This window comes from Somniosus microcephalus, chromosome 8, assembly GCF_052327205.1.
Source record: "Somniosus microcephalus isolate GS21.2 chromosome 8, FLI_Smic_1.0, whole genome shotgun sequence".
NCBI classification, from domain to species: domain Eukaryota; kingdom Metazoa; phylum Chordata; class Chondrichthyes; order Squaliformes; family Somniosidae; genus Somniosus; species Somniosus microcephalus.
Window position 1 is genome coordinate 37750686 of NC_140994.1, and position 21167 is coordinate 37771852.

The 21167-nt window shown below is 47.4% G+C and overlaps 1 protein-coding gene across 12 annotated transcripts in view; it reads left to right on the top strand.

Moving 5' to 3' along the window:
- The window catches only part of LOC147113459 (uncharacterized), a 364793-nt gene that overhangs the window by 64883 nt on the left and 278743 nt on the right, over positions 1 to 21167 (top strand). For 11 of the 12 annotated variants that reach the window (XR_015079214.1, XM_085994578.1, XM_085994586.1 and 8 more), the window contains exons 3-4: positions 174 to 233; positions 17117 to 17325. Coding sequence is in view for 11 of the 12 variants with exons in the window: in XM_085994578.1 (XP_085850704.1) it covers positions 174 to 233; positions 17117 to 17325 (269 nt within the window). In the remaining variant the exon portion in view is untranslated. The remainder of the gene's footprint in view (positions 1 to 173; positions 234 to 17116; positions 17326 to 21167) is intronic. The other variant, XM_085994580.1, reaches the window with a different exon arrangement.

Consider the following 21167-nt stretch of genomic DNA (forward strand, 5'->3'; position numbering starts at 1 on the left):
TTTCATGAAGGTATGTGTCTTTTAAATTTTTGGTGTGACCTATTGAATTAAAATGGTGATTTCAACTCTTGAAATTCTACAGTTAATAAATAAAGTTTGTGTGGTACCAATGCTACAGTAGGTTTGGCTGGTCAAACCTGTTCGTTTACTTACATTTTGATTCATTTTTTTAGCCAAAGGCTACTGATACAGGCACAATCACCTCATTACCTCCAAATCAGGAGACTACACAGGTACTGTTATATGGTGTTTGGCTAAAAATAGTTGCTCGCTGTCAACTCATGTGCTGGACTGGAATTTTGCATGGCTTGCTGGTTCTCATGTGCAAATCTTTTTTTACAGTGACTATCATCCAGACTTCTCGTATTTCAGAAGTTTATTAAGTGCATGCAACCTCACATAAAGAAGCTGTAAAGGAACAGTTGGTGTTAGTTGGACCAGAGTGTAATATTTTTCCGATCCACTTACTCAAAGTAGCAGTAATGCAAAACTGTAAGCAGCAGCTGATAATAAACAGACATCAGTAACACAGACTAAAACCAAACAGATACTGCTCACGTCACCTGCAGAGTTGTGTGCTGATGCAATGCATGGACCAAATGTAAAACTGTGCTTTAAAATTGTCCTCTGTTGTGAGATGCACATGTTGCGTATCAGCTTCACATGTCGCTTTTACCGCAAGTATGGACATGTTGGGTGACCAGTAGCAAGAGTGTCAGGGGTGGGCGGAGGTCATGTGATGATACCTCCAGGAGTATGTCCAACCAGAGTTGGCAACCCTAAACTAAGCCATACAGATCAGGAAGGTTCCAGGTTTGATCTGTACTCTGTGCTGAGGTAGATGACATCAGCCAGTGGATAATGTATGCTACAGTTGGCATCAATGCTCTGTGCTTGGAAGCAGAAAAAGTTCAGTCAGGGGCCTAGATATTGGGCCATTTTTGGGCACACGGGGGACGTAGTTTGTGGGCCTCCCCTGTGCCTGAATGGTGAGGCCCAGCACTCTCCAGATATTAGGCCACAGATCACATTTCAATATTGCGAGCAAAGCATGAAGAGCCCGCTGGTGAAGAGGAGTCCAAGATTGGGCTGCTGCTATCATCGCAGCGGCCCTCAGGTAAGTGTTGTCGAGGATCGGGGCCTAGGTCGGGTGTCGGGGCCTGGGTCGGGGATCAAGGCCGGGATCGGGGCCGGGGATCGAGGCTGGGGATCGGGGCCGGGGATCGAGGCCGGGGATCGGGGCCTAGGTCGGGGCATGGGCCGGGGATCGAGGCCGGGGATCGGGGCCGGGGATCGGGGGTTGGAAGCTGAGGCTATTGGGACGGGGGTTAAATGTGGGGTCAGTAGGAGCAGGAGTGCTTATATTCAGGTAAGTTACTTGCCTTCTTTATTGTAGGCAAACCCTAGTGCTGGTTTCCCTGAGTGCAGCCTGCAATAGCGCTGGCTGCCTCAAGGCGAACCAATCCTGAGGAGGGGCCCTCTAACAGGTGTTAGGCTGCATAGTTGCATATGCAAAGGAACTAACGCCTGCTTCAGGCATGGGGAAAGGATGCCTCTTGTTTGTCCTTACCCAATATGGCAGGCAGTGCTCTTCCAGCCGGAAATACGTGTTCTGCCCACCATATTGGGGCCTTAGTAGTCAGAGTAACGCCCGAAAAATGGGCGCTGTGCAGACCAATTTCTAGGCTAATGTTCTTGATTCTGTTTACTGTTCCGTGACCCTGCTGGAAAGTGTGCCTGTGTGGACAGTCATGAAGGCAGGGTGAGGTCAGCTGTGGTGCACTCTTCAGTATAATAGCTTGGTGCCAATTACTGCCTGGGCTCACACAAGAAGAATGGTCACTTGGAGGTATTAAATGGCAGCCAGCACATATGAAAGCGTGCCCAGTCAGTATCAGTATTTCCCTGCAGGACAAGAGGGGGGTGAGCATTTGGAAAATATAATGAGAAGAGTTGTGTGTCAAACTGCGAAGAAGAACAGAGTAAAGACTGATGGCATGTGGTTTATATATGAAGGGTTGACAGCTACCATGGAATTCACTGGGCTTACAGCCATTATTTAAAAATAAAATTCTGACAACCTGTGTGCACACTGGATAAGCTCAACTTTATAAGTGTAAGAGCATCCAAATGATAATGGCCCGGATGCGCCCCTGGGATCCGTGGGCCTTTGCGCAGGCATACGCCTTCAGGCCCAGGACCCGAAGTTCCGGAGACACCAGGTATGTTCGGATTTTTTTTTCCGGTTCGGAAGCGTATTCCTCTGGTACGCCTCCAAACGCAAATTCAGGGCCAATAGATTTATGTTCATGGGCTGAGCAGTGCAGTTCAAGGCATTTACCACCAGAGGGCACTCCAACACAGAATGTTGCATTTAAATCTGCCCTGCACCATAAGAGAAGTTAAATTTGCACTTCTCGCAGCAGATTTAAAAGGCGCTTTGCATTTGGCAAGAATGGATTCCAATTAATTTATTTATGTTTTAATGATGAGTACTAAAGCAGAAGTATGAATTTTAATGTGCTCAAATGGGCCTGAAATAAGGATATTTGGAAAAAATGTCTGGGTTTGGATCATTTTGTACTTGGATGAGCCTGTACCTCGAATAAAATGTTCATGCAGATGCTCAGCAGGATAAGGGTGTAATGGGGAAGCGGAGTAGGTGGGTGTCTGAATCTGATGCAGTGGGGATGATCTGTCAAGAGTGATGGTGGATGAAGTTAGGCTCTTTCCCTTGTCACTACCATCACCTCAATAACTGAACTCCAGGATTAAAGAGTTGGAAAATCATGTGCAGTGCATGCCCAAATTTCCAAAATATGCTGCTGGTAAACAAGGTGAAAAATGACCCCTTCAGAGTCAGACGTCAGGAATCTGTGAGGATAAATTTTATGTATAGCAAACTTGTAAGCAAGTGTGGGAAGACTTCCCTCAGCTCGAGTGAAATCAGAAATGCATTTAATACCTTTATGATGTCACTGCACGCAATCAGTAGAAAAGATCGTCCCCACCGGGTAAGGAAGAAATTGGGTGAGTAGCGCCACCTATTCGTGCCTAAAGAGGGCAGTCAGTGGCTGTAGCGCCACTGGCCGCGCCTCCCGCGATATTCAGCGGGGGCGCTAATGGTGGCGTTAGCCTGTTGCGCTGCGCCGCCACCGATGACGTCATCGGTGTGTGCAGTGCCCCATTAGCGCCCCGATCGCGATATTTGGTAGTGAACGCCGCTGTAGCACCGTTCGCTACCCGCGCCCGGTTCACGGGGCCTTGCTGTGCCGGCAGTGGCGCAAGTTAAGGTGGAGGTGCGGGGCGGCCGCCTTTTTCGGCGGCCGCCTGCCAGCACCTCCATCCCCGGCCTCCTGACCGCCCCCCCCCTGCGGCATTGCCGGCTGTTTCCCGAGAGCCCGGCACTTCTCCTCGGTGCCGGGCTCTTTTGCCGGCACTCGCGATCGGGGATCGTGCTGTTGCAGGCCCCTCCTCCTTAACAATGGGAGGAAGGCCTGCAGTACCGCAGCGTGCCGTGCCGCAGCATGTGGTGCTGCAGCACTTTGCACTGCGATATTCAGTTTCAGCGCCCTAAGAGGGACACGGAGCGCCTCGAGCCTCGCCCCGTCTCCCTCTAGGGGCGCTGAAACTGACTTTCTGACGTTCGTTAATGCACCGAACGCTGCGCAAAAATCAGCGCCCAGGTGAACTTGGCGCCACTTTGGCGCCTCAACCCAATTTCTAGGCCTAGGAGTCATATCAGGACACCAGTTCAATAATCAGAAGTCAGGTATCTGGAGTTAGGATTTCTTCTTGTAGTGAAAAATAGAGAATGCCTACTATTTCCACAATTAATGATGAATGAAATGTATGTGTGGCTTTAACACAGAGGACTCCTGAGGCTGCAATTGAATTAGTAGGTTTTTAATCACAGAGAAAACCAAGCAGTCTCTTGTTTTTTGTTCAAATAGGAATTTCACCCCCACGAGTTAGGGAGTCAGAAGAACTGAACGAATGTATTCTGCATGGTGCTGGTGCGCTTGTGGAAGAAAGCCTGCTGGGAATAGAGCTTTGATCATGTTTCATCTGTTAACAACTGTGCTAAGCTGGGGTGACGTGTTTTGAAAATATCACGGCTCATTTCAGAAAACTGTAATTTTTGTGCACACAAATAGCAAATGTGTTTTCTTCTTAAATGAACCCTTTACCCAACAACACTAATGATAGTGGTTGAAAGTAGGCAGTGTGGAAACCAACATCTGATCTATGCTTAGCTTTGCCACCTTTTTGGTTTTGGACTGGACGCTATGGTTTTTAAAATAGAAACAGAAAATTGCAGATCAGGCAACACCTGTGGAGAGAGAAACATAGGGTCACACTTTCAGGCCGACGGCCTTTCATCCGGACTTTGGCTTTTAAACAAACTGTCCGGAATATAAACGAGATAAAAAGCCCGTTTTTAATGTAGAAGGAATATTTTCTCACTTCTGTGGAATCACCACATGCGCTGCCCCAGTGCTTTCCTGCTGTCATATAATCTAGGAGATAATCTGATGCCCTATGGATGTTGGCCTGTGGTTGCAGATTTTGAATTCACAGGCTTTGCTGCATTTTATGCCACCTTGAAGTCTACATTTAAAGTGATGATGTGGCAGGGATTGTGGAAATATTCAATTTTGGATTTTGTTGAAAAGTACCTCTAACGATGAACCAATGTTAGTTGTCCATTTTATTAGGTCCATTGGTGCTAGCCAAAAATGGGACTGTTAAGTCTGTGTGTTCCAGTTGTATTAAGATTAATTACTGACACAGACTACAAGAATAAAGTTTCAACAGGTCTTTACTAGTTGGAGGTCAGGACTATACTAAATACAATATCACTACACAGTACTTATATACCGGTGGTCACCACCGGTATTACGTATACAGCAGCCAGAGAAAGTAGTACATCTCTTAAGGTGGAACAGGCTTAAGTTCTCTTAAGGTGGAACAGGTTACATACACCACAATCCTCCCTTTTTAGCTTAACAGTCATATCCCCATTTAACATAACATAATAACATATATACATATATAACTTCAGGTATAAACAGTTCAAAGGTTCAGTCTCTCAGGAGGCCTTCTGATTCAGTTTGGATAACGCCTTTCAGTGGTCTCTGATTCTTGTTGCTGAGGTGACTCTTCTTGTTGGTTTCCTATGTATTGGACGTCATCATCAGGTACAGTCCCTGCCGAGGTAGATGCTTCAGGTTCATTAACGTCTTCCACAGTTGTCTCTGTCGCAACCATGTGTTCGACCTTTGCTCTTGATTCTACCAGTTGATCGGCATGACGCCTTATCACATTGTTACCAATATCTACTGTGTACATCAGAGGTCCTTGTCTGGCCCGAATTGTTCCGGACTGCCATTTTTCATTTCCATAGCCCCTTGCCAACACTGGTTGTCCTACGTCGAAACTTCGAGTGGACTTGTTATTAATATGCCGGAACTGTTTGTTTTCCACTTCCCTCCGCACATTTGGTTTTAACAAGTCCAACCTGGACCGCAACCTCCTGTTATAAAACATCATGGCAGGACTTTGGTTAGTCACTGCATGAGCAGCGTTTCGATATGCCATTAGGAAATTGTCCACCTTGTGTTGTAACAGAATCTGATCATCGTTCATGGCCTTTATTGCCTTTTTGAATGTTTGGACAAATCTCTCGGCCAACCCGTTTGTCGCCGGATGATATGGGGCAGAGGTATAATGTTTCACCCCATTCTTCTTTAAGAATTTTTGGAATTCTTCCGACACGAACTGTGGTCCGTTGTCCGAACATATCTGTTCTGGCAATCCGTTCCTTGCGAATATTGTTCTTAACACCGCAATTGTCTTTTCTGAAGTAGTGGTATTCATCTTGATCACTTCTGGCCATTTGGAATGTGCGTCCACCGCAATTAGGAACATGGAGTCCATGAATGGACCAGCAAAGTCAATATGTACGCATTGCCATGGGGCTGAAGGCCATTCCCATGGGTGTAGCGGTGCGATCGGAGGTGCATTTTGCACTTTTTGGCACCCAGCGCAGCTTTTTGTCAACTCCTCTATCTGTTGGTCAATGCCCGGCCACCATACATAAGCCCTAGCAAGACTGTTCATCTTAACTCCCCCCAGATGACCTTCATGCAGTTCCTTTAGAACTCTTTCCCGTAACTTGGGAGGAATAATCACTCTTGTCCCGTACATCAAAGTACCATGGCAGACGGACAGCTGGTCTCGCCTTGCCGAAAATGCTGGTAACAGAGGATCACCATGTGTTGGCCATCCCTTCACTGTCACCTCGTAAACTCAGGACAGTGTCGGGTCGTTCCTGGTTTCTCTTTCAATACTTGCATTGGTGACTGGTAAACACTCGATGATGGTCGAATGAAATAACTCAACAGGGTCAACTTTCGTCGTCTCTTCCGCTTCAGGTAGTGGCAGGCGCGACAGCCCATCAGCATTGCCATGCTGCTTTGTACCTTTGAATTCTATTTGATATTGATGTGCCCCTAGGAAAAGGGACCACCTCTGGAGTCGCTGTGCTGTCATCACCGAAACACCCTTCTTAGGGTTAAAAATGGATACCAACGGCTGATGGTCTGTCAGAAGTGTGAATTTTTGGCCCTGCAGGTAATGATTAAACTTCTTCACTCCCCATACAAGGCTGAGAGCCTCCCTATCGATCTGCGCATAGTTGCGCTCAGCGGAGGTCAATGATCTGGATGCAAACGCGACTGGCCTTTCCGTGCCATTTGGCAACTTGTGTGAGAGTACTACCCCAATACCATATGGAGAAGCATCACAAGCCAACCGAATAGGCAGTGTCGGGTTGAAGTGAGCCAACACTTCCTCTGAGGTGATCAATTCTTTGCTTTTGCGAAATGCCTTCTTACAGTTTTCGCTCCATTCCCATGGTACCCCCTTCTGTAAAAGAGCGTTCAGCGGGTGCAGTACCGTGGATAGATTCGGTAGAAACTTATGGTAATAGATAATCAATCCCAGAAACGACCTCAACTGAGAGACATTATCCGGAGCGGGAGCCTTTACAACTGCCTCTATCTTGTCAGGAGACTTATGAAGCCCCTCCCGGTCAATGACATGACCACAGTACGAGATCCGCTTCTGAAAGAACTCACATTTCTGCCGATTAACTCTAAGTCCATACTCTTTCAGTCTGTTGAGCACCAGTTCCAAGTTTGCGAGGTGTTCTTCATCACCATCACCTGTAATCAGAATATCGTCCAGGTAACATTGTGTGCCTGGAATTCCCTGTAATACCTGCTCCATGGCCCTCTGCCAAATTGCCGGAGCCGATGCCACTCCAAAAACCAGCCTATTATACTGGTACAAACCTCTATGCGTGTTGATCGTGAGGTACTGGCGTGACTCTTCTTCAACCTCCATCTGCAAGTACGCCTGCGCCAGGTCTATCTTGGTGAAGTGTTTCCCGCCAGACAACGAAGCAAAAATATCCTCAATCCGCGGAAGCGGATACTGCACCGTGTGAAGCACCGGATTAACGGTGATCTTGAAATCTCCACAGATGCGAACCTTCCCTGGTTCTCCTGGCTTGTTGCTCGAAGGACGTTTCATAACGGGAACAATGGGCGTAGCCCACTCACTCCAATCTACCTTAGACAGTACACCTGAACGTTCTAGCGCTTCCAGTTCCGCTTCTACAGTAGGTCGTATTGCATAGGGTACCGGTCTGGCTTTGAAAAATTTTGGTTGTGCATGTTCATCAATCTTGATGTTTGCCGTAATTCCTTTCAGTGTTCCCAGTCCTTGCTGGAACACCTCTTTAGCATCATCCAATATTTTGGACAATCGTTTAGGTTTGACATCTGTTTCCCCGGAATCTACCGTTAGTGCTTTTAAGGAGTGCCAGTCCATATTCATTTTCCTAATCCACTCCCGTCCCAGTAGTGGTGGACCTCCTTCAGGTAGCACATATAAGTCCATTACTTGGCTTTCTTCACCCTTGTGGACCACTTTTACCTCTATCTTTCCGATGGGGTACACTCTTTGCCCCGTGTATGTTTTCAATATAATCTCTGTATCCCGTAGGGGAATATGTTGGAGTAACCTTTTGTAATCTTTCTTATTCATGACCGTCAATGCCGATCCAGTGTCCAATTCCATCTTTACTTGGACTCCTGCTATCTGAAGAGTGACCCAAATTGTCTGGAGATCTGCATCCTTACCAACGTTGTGTACTCTTAAGCTACCCAGTTCATTACTGCTAGCGTCTGAATCTGACTTCTGTTCGTTCGAACTGGTCTTTGTCACCTTGTGCACCTTTATGTATTTTCCTTGCGGTGACTTTTTGTTGCTGGTCTTCTTTCCTGACCGGCATACTTTAGCTATGTGGCCAAGCCTGCCACACGTTCTGCATTCTTGGTTTTTAAACCAACACTGGTTCTGATCGTGTGTTGTCTTTCCACAACGATAACATTTTACAGTACTCAAACCCAATTTATTTGTACTGAGTTCCGGTGACTGTAGCTGCATTACTGCTGTGCCTCTCGCTGCGGCTTCGTGTGCTGCTGCCATAGTGACCGCTTTCTCAAGCGTCAGCTCATTCTCCTCGAGCAGTCGCTTTTGTGTATCTTCTTTTAATAATCCACACACAAATTTATCTCTTAGCGCGTCTGTTAGTCCCGTTCCAAACTGACAGTACTTTGCTAGCTTACGCAATTCCATTAAATATTCAGCATTGCTTTCATCCTTCAGCTGCCTTCTGCTGTAAAATTTAAATCGTTCCGCTAGCATCAGCGGCGTGGGGTTTAGATGATTTTTCAGGACAGTAACAATCTCCTCGAATGTCTTATCCGCCGGTTCATCTGGTGATAAAAGGTGTTTCAATTGCCCGTATGTCTTCGCACCCATTAAGTTCAATAAAGTTAGTGCTTTCTCTGCATCTGGGATTTTATTTGCTTTACAATAATTTTGTATGCGTTCTACATACGTGGCCCAATCTTCGATGTCGCTATCAAAGGTATTAATGTTCCCATGTTTAGGCATCGTTGCAATTTATTTTATTTTTATTTATTTTTTATTTTTTATTTTATCCCAAGATGGCGGCTTCCCGCTCTTGTCTTCGTCCTCCGCCTACAAAATGGCAGTTTTCCCGCGCTTGGCGGTCTTCACCCACTGGCTGCAATGGCGTTTGGCGTGCCGCTGCTGCTCCCCTTTCCCAGCGGTTAGTAACGCCCCCGATGCTGTTTCCGCTTCACCGCGGCTCCCTCGGGCATTCGCACTTCCCCGATGTCGCGCCTTGCAGCCCTTCTTGCAGCCCGGTTATTAGCACCGGCTGCGTTCGCCTTCACCGCGGCTCTCGCGCCTTCAGTCGCCCCAGACGCTGCGCCTTTTTGGCCCGAAAGCAGCCCGGCCCTTATCTCCGGTCGCGATCGATCTCACCGCCCTTATTCCTCCGTCTTCCTCCCCCCGTCTGTACAGCCAACGCGGCCGACTTTCTGCTCGCGTCGCTGACCGGCTTACCCACCACCGAGGTAGAAAGAAGATAGCTGACTGCCGCTGATGGAGGCTTCGAGTTCAGGATGTCTTCTGCACTCCGGGTTCTCGATGCCTGCCGCGCGACGTGTCTTCCAGCAGGGTGATGAGGGTGGATGCCTCTCTTCGACGCCCGTTCTGTGGACGAAGCCGCCGTGGATATAAACTGCCGCAGGGTAAGAATCGGACTCGTCGCCACTGTTAAGTCTGTGTGTTCCAGTTGTATTAAGATTCATTACTGACACAGACTACAAGAATAAAGTTTCAACAGGTCTTTACTAGTTGGAGGTCAGGACTATACTAAATACAATATCACTACACAGTACTTATATACCGGTGGTCACCACCGGTATTACGTATACAGCAGCCAGAGAAAGTAGTACATCTCTTAAGGTGGAACAGGCTTAAGTTCTCTTAAGGTGGAACAGGTTACATACACCACAGGGACAAATGATGCAAGTTACATGCTTATTTTGGGGATTTATTAAAAAGCAGGACACTGGACTCTTGGCAGAAATGTTACAATGTTCTTCAATAAAAATGAGCATTTTTCTGTGCATACTTTAGTAATGCTGAAACCATCATGCCGTCTTTAAAATAAAATGACAGTCATTAAGGGGAGGGGAGAAAAGAGTAAAAGAAAAGGCAAAACAAATGTTAAGTGATCTCTAAGGCAGGGCTGTTTTTGCTTATCCCAAAACACTGCTGTATTTGGTTAGGCAGGCAGTGTTGTTCAATCTGTAATTTGATCCCTGACGCTGAAGAGATGACCTTTGGCCTGCTTCCCAGCATTCACCTGCCACAGATTGTTCTTAATCTTGTGATTCAGGAAGTTTTTTTTCAAGTGTATGGACTGTAGGTGGCAAGCACTAGAGTTTGTGTTAGAAGTAGCGTGGAAGGGAATAAGAAGAAAAGGTAAGTGAATTCAAACCAGTCATTAAAAATGAAGGGGGGTGGGGGGTGAATCTGAAGTATGCTACGAAATCAGAAAGTGCCACTTTTTACTGAAGGCAGACTGCAAGCAGTGTGTGTTCAGTCTGACTGAGCAGTGTGACATGTTGTAACAACCACCACTCAGGAATGTGTGTGTGTGTGTCTAACAAAGGAGTGGTATTTGTGATTAACCTGAACTTTACCAAGCTGGGAAAATGAACGGTAACATTTTCTTTATGAAATGCTTTTTTGTCCACATTCTATGTATAGAGTTTTGATAAATAATGCTTCGAGTGTAATCCGTGATCGGCTAACTCTTGCTCAAAAGGCACATAATTCCGATGTGGGTCATGTCATTATGTAAGCAGTGTTGGAATTCACTAAAGCGCTGTGGCATTGCTGTTGCTAAGAGTTGATGCCATTTGTTACTGTGAACAGCAAGCATCTGTTGCTCAACTAACCCAACGACTTCACAATAGAAAAGCTTTTTGTTTGGAATAAATAGTCGGTATCTTAGGGCCAAGGAAAAAAACAAAGTACGGAAAAGGAGATTATATTTCAGTTCTGTGGAATCACACCATTCAGGTTCATATCATTTGAAGCCTGGTCATTGTTTTCAGTGAAATCTGTGCCTTTTATTGGACCCCTTTGCTGTCAAGTCCCAAAGATATTTTGCCACAATGAAATCATTAGATACACTTGTGAAATTATGACCCAGTTTCCCTCATCACTTTGCTCAACATTGTTACACTGTGACCTTTAAACACACCAGGGTACAAATGAATATGCGATGCACCAGTTTTTCAGGCCTAAAATGGCGCAAAGCATGTCAATTTAGCAGTGGGACGGCCTGCACCCAATCTGTGCAGGCGTTGGTCACATTGCCAAATTTGTTGGGCCCGTTTTTTTTAGATGTCCCAGGTGGACGCCCAACACATATGTAAATTAGGGGCCTAGCACCTGTTAAAGGACCCCTTCGACAAATTTGTCACCGATGAGCGGGTCAGTCGTCGGACCTCCCTCGCTTAGGATTCTTCATTGGCCTCCCACCAAAGAAAAGTGTTTTTAATTATTTATTTCAATAGCTTCCTATGGAGCCAAGTGGAGCAGGGCTGCACCTCCGACTCCCCCCCCGTCCCCCTCCCCCCCCCCTCCCTCCCTGCAGCCTGTTCCATTTCACCTTCCCGGGACTTGCATGGGAGCGGCTACTGGATCAGCAGGTGGCCCGAAATCTACGTCTCCCCTCGGGCGAGCTGCCTGTTGAGGTGCGATTGGAGCTGGCAGCCTGCCCCAGTTGTTGAGATGAGGCTCAAGGACCCATTTCCATCGATCCTCGGGCCTCTTACTTTGGACACACGCTGCCTCTGCAGCGCCGAGTCTGGGCCCGTTTTCTACCCCACCATTCCTTGATGAGCACTTTCCTGATCAATTTCGGACTTTCGTGTAGGTGCTGTGTTAATCAATTCATTGAGCATAATCTTCAAAAAAAGACTGTTATAAGTTAACAATCAGGAACAATCCAGCACGGACAACCAGCTGATAACTGCAGCCAAAGTTGAATGACTCTCTATGTATTAATGTTACAACAAAGAAGCATTAATGCCAGGACAGATCCTGAAGCCTCGTCACAATGCAAACTATCAATGTTAAAATTATTCTGCAAGTAAGGAAATATTCATTAAACATAAAGCCTTAATACCCATTATCTGTTTTGAACATTTTCAATACTAATGGATATATAATGAAGAGAATGTTACAAATGGATAGGGTAATAGTAATGGGGGATTTCAACTTCCCCAATATTAACTGGGATAGTCAGAGTGTGAAAGGCACAGAGGGTGTAGAATTCTTAAAGTGCATCCAGGAGAGCTTTTTGAGCCAGCATGTAGAAGGTCCTACAAGAGAGGGGGCGGTACTGGACCTAATTCTAGGGAATGTGGCCGGCCAAGTGGAAGAAGTGCTAGTAGGTGAGCACTTTGGTGACAGTGACCATAATATGGTGAGATTTAATGTGGTCATGGAAAAGGACAGGGATGGGCCGGAAATAAAGGTTCTAAATTGGGGGAAGGCCGATTTTAATAGGATAAGGCAGGATCTGGCCAAAATGGACTGGGATCAGCTACTTGTAGGAAAATCCGCATCGGAGCAATGGGAGGCTTTCAGAAGGGAGATTGAGATCATACAATGGCAACATGTTCCCGTAAAGGTCAAGGGTGGTTCCAAAAACCACAGGGAACCTTGGATGTCAGGGGATATATGAGAATGGATTTTTAAAAAAAGGTGGGCTTTTGGCAGATACAAAAGGCTAAAGACGGAGGAAGCCCTAGAGGAGTACAAAAAGTGCAGGGGGATACTTAAAAAAGAAATTAGGAGATCAAGGAGGGGCCATGAAATAACACTGGCGAGCAAAATAAAGGAAAATCCTAAGATGTTTTATAAGTATATTAAGGGTAAGAGGATAACTAGGGAAAAAATACGGCCCATTAGGGACAAAAGTGGAAATCTGTGTGTGGAGCCGGAAGATGTAGGAGGGGTTTTAATGAATTTTTTGCATCTGTTTTCACTATGGAGAAGGACGATGTAGACATAGAAATAGGGCGGGAGGACTGTGATATGCTCGAACATATTAACATCGAGAGGGAGGAGGTATTGGCGGTTTTTGCAGGCCTAAAAATGGATAAATCCCCAGGCCCGGACGAAATGTATCCCAGGCTGCTGTGTGAGGCAAAGGAAGAGATTGCGGGGGCTCTAACACATATATTCAGAACCTCTCTGGCCACAGGGGATGTGCCAGAGGACTGGAGAACCGCTAATGTAGTTCCATTATTCAAGAAGGGGAGTAGGGAAAAACCGGGGAACTACAGGCCAGTGAGCCTAACCACTTGGAGAGGCAAGGATTAATCAGGGATAGTCAACATGGCTTTGTCAAGGGAAGATCATGTCTGACTAATTTGATTGAATTTTTTGAGGGGGTGACTAGGTGTGTGGATGAGGGTAACGCAGTGGATGTGGTATACATGGATTTCAGTAAGGCCTTCGATAAAGTCCCGCACAGGAGACTGGTCAAGAAGGTAAGAGCCCATGGAATCCAGGGTGCCTTGGCACGTTGGATACAAAACTGGCTTAGTGGCAGAAGGCAGAGGGTGATGGTCGAAGGTTGTTTTTGTGACTGGAAGCCTGTGGCCAGTGGGGTACCACAGGGATCGGTGCTGGGTCCCTTGCTGTTTGTGGTCTACATTAATGACTTGGATATGAATGTAAAAGGTATGATCAGTAAGTTCGCGGATGATACAAAAATTGGTAGGGTGGTAAATAACGAGGAGGGTAGCCTCAGTCTGCAGGACGATATAGATGGGTTGGTCAGATGGGCGGAACAGTGGCAAATGGAATTTAACCCGGAAAAGTGCGAGGTGATGCACTTTGGGGGGACTAACAAGGCAAGGGAATACACAATGAATGGTAAGACCCTAGGCAAGACGGAGGGTCAGAGGGATCTGGGTGTGCAAGTACACAGATCCCTGAAGGCGGCGGAACAGGTGGATAAGGTGGTAAAAAAGGCATATGGGATACTTGCCTTCATTAGCCGAGGCATTGAATATAAGAGCAAGGAGGTTATGATGGAGCTGTATAAAACACTGGTTAGGCCACAGCTGGAATACTGTGTGCAGTTCTGGTCGCCACACTACAGGAAGGATGTGTTAGCTTTGGAGAGGGTGCAGAGGAGATTCACCAGGATGCTACCAGGGCTGGAGCGCTTCAGCTATGAAGAGAGACTGGGCAGATTGTGTTTGTTTTCCTTGGAGCAGAGGAGGCTGAGGGGGGACATGATTGAGGTGTACAAAATTATGAGGGGCATAGATAGGATGGATACTAAGGAGCTTTTTCCCTTAGTAGAAGGGTCAATAACTAGGGGGCATAGATTCAAGGTAAAGGGCGGGAGGTTTAGAGGGAATTTGAGAAAGAACTTTTTCACCCAGAGGGTGGTTGGAGTCTGGAACTCACTGCCTGAAAGGGTTGTGGAGGCTGGAACCCTCACAACATTCAAGAAGCATTTGGATGAGCACTTGAAATGCCATAGCATACAAGGCTACGGACCAAATGCTGGAATATGGGATTAGATTAGACAGGGCGTGATGGCCGGTGCGGGCACGATGGGCCGAAGGGCCTCTATCCGTGCTGTATAACTCTATGACTCTATGACTCTATGGACAGAAAGGTTAGCAAACAGATAAACAGATCAGCAATAGGGAATTTTCAAATATGAGATGCATAGAGTACAAAATAAATTATTCCCCTAAAGCAGAGCAGGGCGGGGGAAGGGTTGCATCAATGTATAGAGATACCAATTACATCTAAATTCCCCATGGAAGCACGTCTGTAATTCTAGCATTTTCTTTCCAATACTTCTAAAATTAGCATAAACATATTTCAAAGAATGCCATGCGTGCTTTATGTAGTTACCCAATGTAAGCTACTTTGATCCCTGCAACTGAAGTTTATAAACTTGTTACAACAGATAGCTGCCCTGCCTTCTCCTGTCCTAATAATTCAGAACCAAAAAGATTTTATATATAAATACATTTTTTTTTAAGTCTTACCAAAACAAAACCTGTCAAAGTTTTACCAAAAAAAAACCTCTCAAATGATTTCTTAAAAGTTGTTCCTCTCCTGCAATGAGTCAAAGCAGAGAACATCCACGAGCCAGGGTGAAAGTGCCAGTCCAACCACCGCACTTTCTCAACACCTTTCACTGCTACCATCGCCCAGGCAACCACACCTCCTCCACTTTTGATTCATGCAACAACAACAACTTGCTTTTATCTAGCACTTTTAACATAGTAAAACGTCCCAAGGTACTTCACAGGAACGTTACCAAACAAAATTTGACTCCAAGCCACATGAGAAGATAGTAGGACGGGGGACAAAAGCTTGGCCAAAGAGGTAGGTTTTAAGGAGCATCTTAAAGGAGGAGAGACAGGAAGAGGGGCAGAGAGGCTTGAGGAGGGAATTCCAGAGCCTAGGGTCCAGGCACGGCCACCATTTGGTGGAACAATTAAAAGATGCACAATCCACTCTGACCTGGACCAACTAATCACTGGTTATTATAAATGCTTGTCATTTTTTCTCCCCGCTATCTGTTTGAAATGTACTTTTCACTCATTTTGGTTTGTTTCCTCTGTTTCTACCCTTCCGGGTTACTTTCAAGTAACATTCTGGATTTTGCTGCTGGTAGAATGCTACGTCGCTCACAATAGTCTGGTGACAAGGTTTCAACCAAAATTCAGGCTGCTGCTGTACATATACCTTGCGTGTAGCTGCTCAAGCTTTATGTGTGTCAAGGTGCTCTGAGTTTTAGCTGAAACTAGAGCACACGGTGTATACAGCCCACATTACACTGGTGCACACTTCCTCCGTTTAGTTACTGGAGCCCGAGTGGGGAGGCAGGCGATAGAGGAGAAGGAAACGGTTGGACTCATTAATATCTCGGTTGACTGGAGTTCATTCACATTGTATTGGGTGCAACTGTTGCACTGGGCCCCGAGGCAAAAAGGACATGTCCTCAGACTACCGTTTTTAGTAGCAGTCGTTAAAATGAAGTGGGGAACTTGCCCACCAGTCTTTTACTGCCCTGATCTGGCCGACTGCAATTTTACATTGCAGGCGCTAAAGACACCTGCCCCAGGCTGGCGGGGTCCTCTTTAAATATGCAGATCAGGCTTTGATGATGTCTTTGGGATGTGATTTGCTATTTTTTACCCGAGGCCGGAGTTCGGGTGCACTGATCAAGCAGAGTTGGGTTGCTTCCCCCACCAGGTCAAACCTGCCGGGAATGGGAGCCAGGGCCAAAAAGAGACCCAGCACGGTAAGTGTGTTACATTCGTTTTTGGTTCCTTGTGGGCCTGGAGTAGCAAAAATGCTCTGGAATTCCCTCCCTAAACCACTCTGTCTTGACACCTGCATCTCCTCCTTTAACTCTTTCCTTAAAACCAACACCTTTGACCAAGCTTTTGGTCACCTGTCCTAATATCTCTTTTGGCCCAGCATCCATTTTTTCCCCTTATGCCTCTTTGAAGTGTCTTGGGATGTTTTTCTATGTTAAACACATTATATAAATGCAAGTTGTCGTTTCTATCCCTTCACTCCTTGGACGCCACAGACTCTGGACTGTACAGATTTTCCAATTTGCTGCGAGGGGACATGAGTAAGTCGGTAGCTGGAGAATTGGCTCTAAAATGAGTGGAGCACTCCGCTTAATGGAATCATTGAGTTAAGGACATGGAAACATCCCCAAACCAAAGTACCCCTAGTGGACTGCACCGTATTTATACGAATTACATACTGGCTATGTGCATTGCCAATATTAATAAATTATTGAGATGTGTCTCAGCTCACTGACAATTTTATGCCCATTAACTGAAGTGATTACATTTGATATTCTGTTATAAAGGAATGTTCTTTCCTGGGATCAAATACATAATCATTTTCACTGCAGTAACATCGTTAGATTCCAAAGGTCCATTTGAATGGCTGTCACGCTGGTAGCTTCCAAAGTGGTGCGATTGTGTTTTTAAATACTGAAAGTACGATTGTGAAGTCTAGGAACAAATGTAATTTTATTCGAATGATATAACGGCACATTGGCTTTCTTCCTGTTCAACTATAGGATACTTCAAAGGCACAAAAAAAGAAGAAAGGCCCTCTAAGTGGATTGCGTTCAAGTAAATACAGTAAAAGTGAGCAGAATGTGAATGAAGAGCTGCCAGGCTTGAAGAGTACAGGAACGACCAGTGATCAGGCCAATACGTCCCACACACATCCTGCTCCCGGTCTTCAGGGAGATAATATTGCTGCATCGGCTGCACAGTGTGTAAGGTAGGAAATGGAAATGTGGAATTGTTTTTAATAGGACAATGCATGAATTCATAATTTTTCTGAGCACATGATGAATGGTGCACACCCTTTGACCTGCTGATTCAATGGAAAAAAAATACTGTTTGTTCATTTTGCTTTTATTGCCTATTTTTATCCTGGTAGTGAGTGGCCATGTTTAATCTTAAAACAATCTTATCTAATGGAAGCTATTAAGTTATTTTCAGTTTTTAAACACATGCTGTAACTCATTGTCAGCGCTCGTGATATATCAGATCTCAGCTAATGAACTGGGCTCTCGGGGTGCCTAGACACTACAACTGTGGTGTTGGTTTGCTTTTGCACTAAGGCTTCTGATATGGGGTAGAAATTGGATCTTGTTTACAGATATAAAATGGGCACAATGAGCCCCAATTTAGGGGACTGATGTCCTGCGCTCCAAGGACGCCTGAAAAACATCCAATCCAAAATTGGGTTGGGCCACTTTTTTGGGCGCCCCTGGCGGCTGCCTAAAGCAGGCTTTATGAGCCTTAAATATGTAAATGAGGGGCCTGACGCCCATTTTAACTGCCCTCACATAACCTCCCCGTGGAGCCAGGAGGTGCAGAGGTGTTCCCCCGATTCCACAGTCATCATGATGGCCTCCCTCCCCCTCCGTCGCCCGCTTCAACCACCCTGATGTGCCTCAATAATTCCGAGACTCGATGTTAGCGAAACAAAACAAGGCTTTTATTAACTTAGAAAGTAACACGTAAGAGAGAGAGGTATCTTCCTTCTGGAGACTGAGGCCAGACTGAGCTAGCTTACAAAAGGGGCCAGGTATGGGCGGAGCCCTACACACACAGCACATTCCAGCACATTCCAATAAACAATACAATGAGGACTGGGGGAAGGGAAATGACACTGAAACCGACCACAGTCACAGGCAGTGATGAATGGAATATTTCATCACATTCACCCCTTCTGTAGATTTAGTCTGTTCGGGGGTTTGATAGTCCTCTGCGACCGACGTGGCTGTTGTGGTGCCGCGGGTGTCGGCTGGGTGTCCCCGGTAGTCTCCTGGGTCTCTGCCGGGGGTGCCGCCAGGGTTGTTGAAGGGGTAGTTGGTGGGGGTGCCGTTGGTCGATGTTCTTCCGGGGGTGATGAAAGAGTAGTGGGTGGGTAAGAGTTGCTGTGATCGTTGTTGCTGCTATTGCCGTGGTTGTTGTCGATGCCGGCTGGGGCGACGTCTTTTATGGACACGGTGTCCTCCCTTCCGTCGGCGTGCCGGACATATGCGTATTGGGGGTTGGCGTGGAGTAGGTGTACTGGCTCCACGAGAGGGTCCGTCTTGTGGCCCCTCACATGCCTTCGCACGAGTACCGGACCTGGGGTGGAGAGCCATGACGGCATGGATACGCCTGAGGTGGATTTCCGGGGAAAGACAAACATTCGTTCATGAGGCGTGGCATTAGTGGCCGTACACAATAGCGACCGTATCGAATGGAGCACATCCGAGAGGACTTCCTGCCAGCGGGAGATAGGGAGGCCCTTGGTCCTTAGAGCTAGAGTGACTGCTTTCCATACTGTCCCGTTCTCTCGCTCCACTTGGCCGCTACCCCGGGGGTTGTAGCTGGTGGTACGGCTCGTGGCGATCCCCTTGGACAGCATGTACTGGCGTAGCTCTTCACTCATGAAGGACGCCCCCCTATCCGTATGGATGTAGCTCGGCATACCGAACAGGCAGAACAGGCTGTTGAGGCATTTAATGACCGTGGCGCTGGTCATGTCTGGGCAGGGGAAGGCGAATGGGAACCGGGAGTATTCGTCCACAATGTTCAGGAAGTAAACATTGCGGTCGACGGACGGGAGGGGGCCCTTGAAATCTAAGCTGAGCCGCTCAAAGGGCCGTGTAGCTTTGATTAAGTGGGCTCTATCTGGGCGGTAGAACCGAGGCTTGCACTCAGCGCAAGTGCAGCAGTTCCTGGTCAGAGACCGAACTTCCTCAATCGAGTAGGGTAAGTTACGGGACTTTATGAAGTGGAACAGCCGCGTGACCCCTGGGTGGCAGAGGTCGTTGTGGAGGGTCTGTAGCCGATCCCCGGTGGCGCTGGCACACATCCCTCGTGAGAGGGCGTCAGGGGATTCGTTAAGGGCCCCTGGCCGGTAAATGATGTCGTACTCGAAGGTGGAGAGCTCGATCCGCCACCTAAGAATCTTATCATTTTTAATCTTCCCCCTCTGTTTATTATTGAACATAAACGCTACCGACCGCTGGTCGGTAAGTAGGGTGAAGCGTTTGCCGGCTAGGTAGTGGCGCCAGTGGCACACTGCCTCCACGATGGCTTGGGCCTCCTTTTCCACGGAGGAGTGTCTGATCTCGGGCCCTTGGAGGGTCCTCGAGAAGAAAGCTACGGGCCGCCCCGCCTGGTTGAGGGTGGCCGCCAAGGCGAAGTCAGACGCATCACTTTCCACTTGAAATGGAGTGTTCTCGTCCACTGCCTGTAGCGTGGCCCGCTCAATATCCTGCTTAATGCTTTTGAAGGCGGCGTGGGCCTCAGCAGAGAGCGGAAAAGAGGATGCTTTCAAGAGGGGGCGGGCTTTGTCGGAGTAGTTGGGGACCCATTGGGAATAATAAGAAAATAACCCCAGGCACCTTTTCAGGGCTTTGGGAGTGTTGGGCAGGGGCAGCTCCCGTAGGGGGCGCAATCGGTCGGGGTCTGGTCCGATTTCCCCATTCTCCACCACGCTGCCTAGTATGCAGAGGCGCGTGGTGTTGAAAACGCACTTGTCCTCGTTGTAGGTGAGGTTGAGTTTTTGTGCGGTTTCCAGGAACCTCTCGAGGTTCGAGTCGTGATCCTGCTGATTGTGGCCGCAGATGGTGACGTTGTCGAGGTAGGGGAAGGTTGCTTGCAAGTGGTGGTCATCGACCATGCGGTCCATCTCCCTCTGAAAAACCGAGACCCCATTCGTCACCCCAAAGGGGACTCTGAGGAATTGGTAGAGGCGTCCGTTCGCCTCGAAGGCGGTGTACGGGCGGTCCTCTGGTCTGATAGGGAGCTGGTGGTACGCTGACTTGAGGTCGATGGTGGAGAACACCCGGTATTGGGCGATTTGGTTCACCATTTCTGATATGCGGGGTAGCGGGTAGGCGTCTAGTTGGGTGTACCTGTTGATCGTTTGACTATAGTCGATCACCATCTGTTTCTTCTCGCTACCCCTTACCACTACCACTTGGGCGCGCCACGGGCTGTTGCTGCGTTCAATAATGCGCTCTTTCAGGAGCCTGTCTACCTCGGTCGCGATAAACCGCCTGTCCTCCCAGCTGTACCTCCTGCTTTTGGTCGCTATTGGCCGGCAGTTAGGGGTAAGGTTCGCGAATAGCGAAGGCGGCTTTACCTTCAGGGTAGCCAGACCGCACACTGTGAGGGGCGGCTGGGACCCACCGTACTTGAGCGTGATGCTTTGGTGGTTGCACTGGAAATCCAGGCCCAAGATCACGCTCGCACATAGGTTCTTCATGATTAATACTTTAAAATTATCATATACAGTTCCGTTAACGCCCAATTATACCGTGCAGTAACCCAGAATGGTCGATGTCTGGGTTTTATCAGCCATAGAAATGGTACCCTGAGCAGGGACCACCTTTAGGGAGAGTTGCTGTGCCAGTTCAGGGTGGATAAAACTCTCCGTGCTTCCACTGTCAATTAAACATTTAACCCGGCACCCGTTTACCTCGATGTCCACCATTGATTTGGATAGCGGGTGCGGCCTGGTCTGGTCCACTGTGACCGATGCCACTGTAGGGCCCTGATCGATACAAGATGGCGTCCACGCTGTCTGCTCATAAGATGGCGGACCCCACG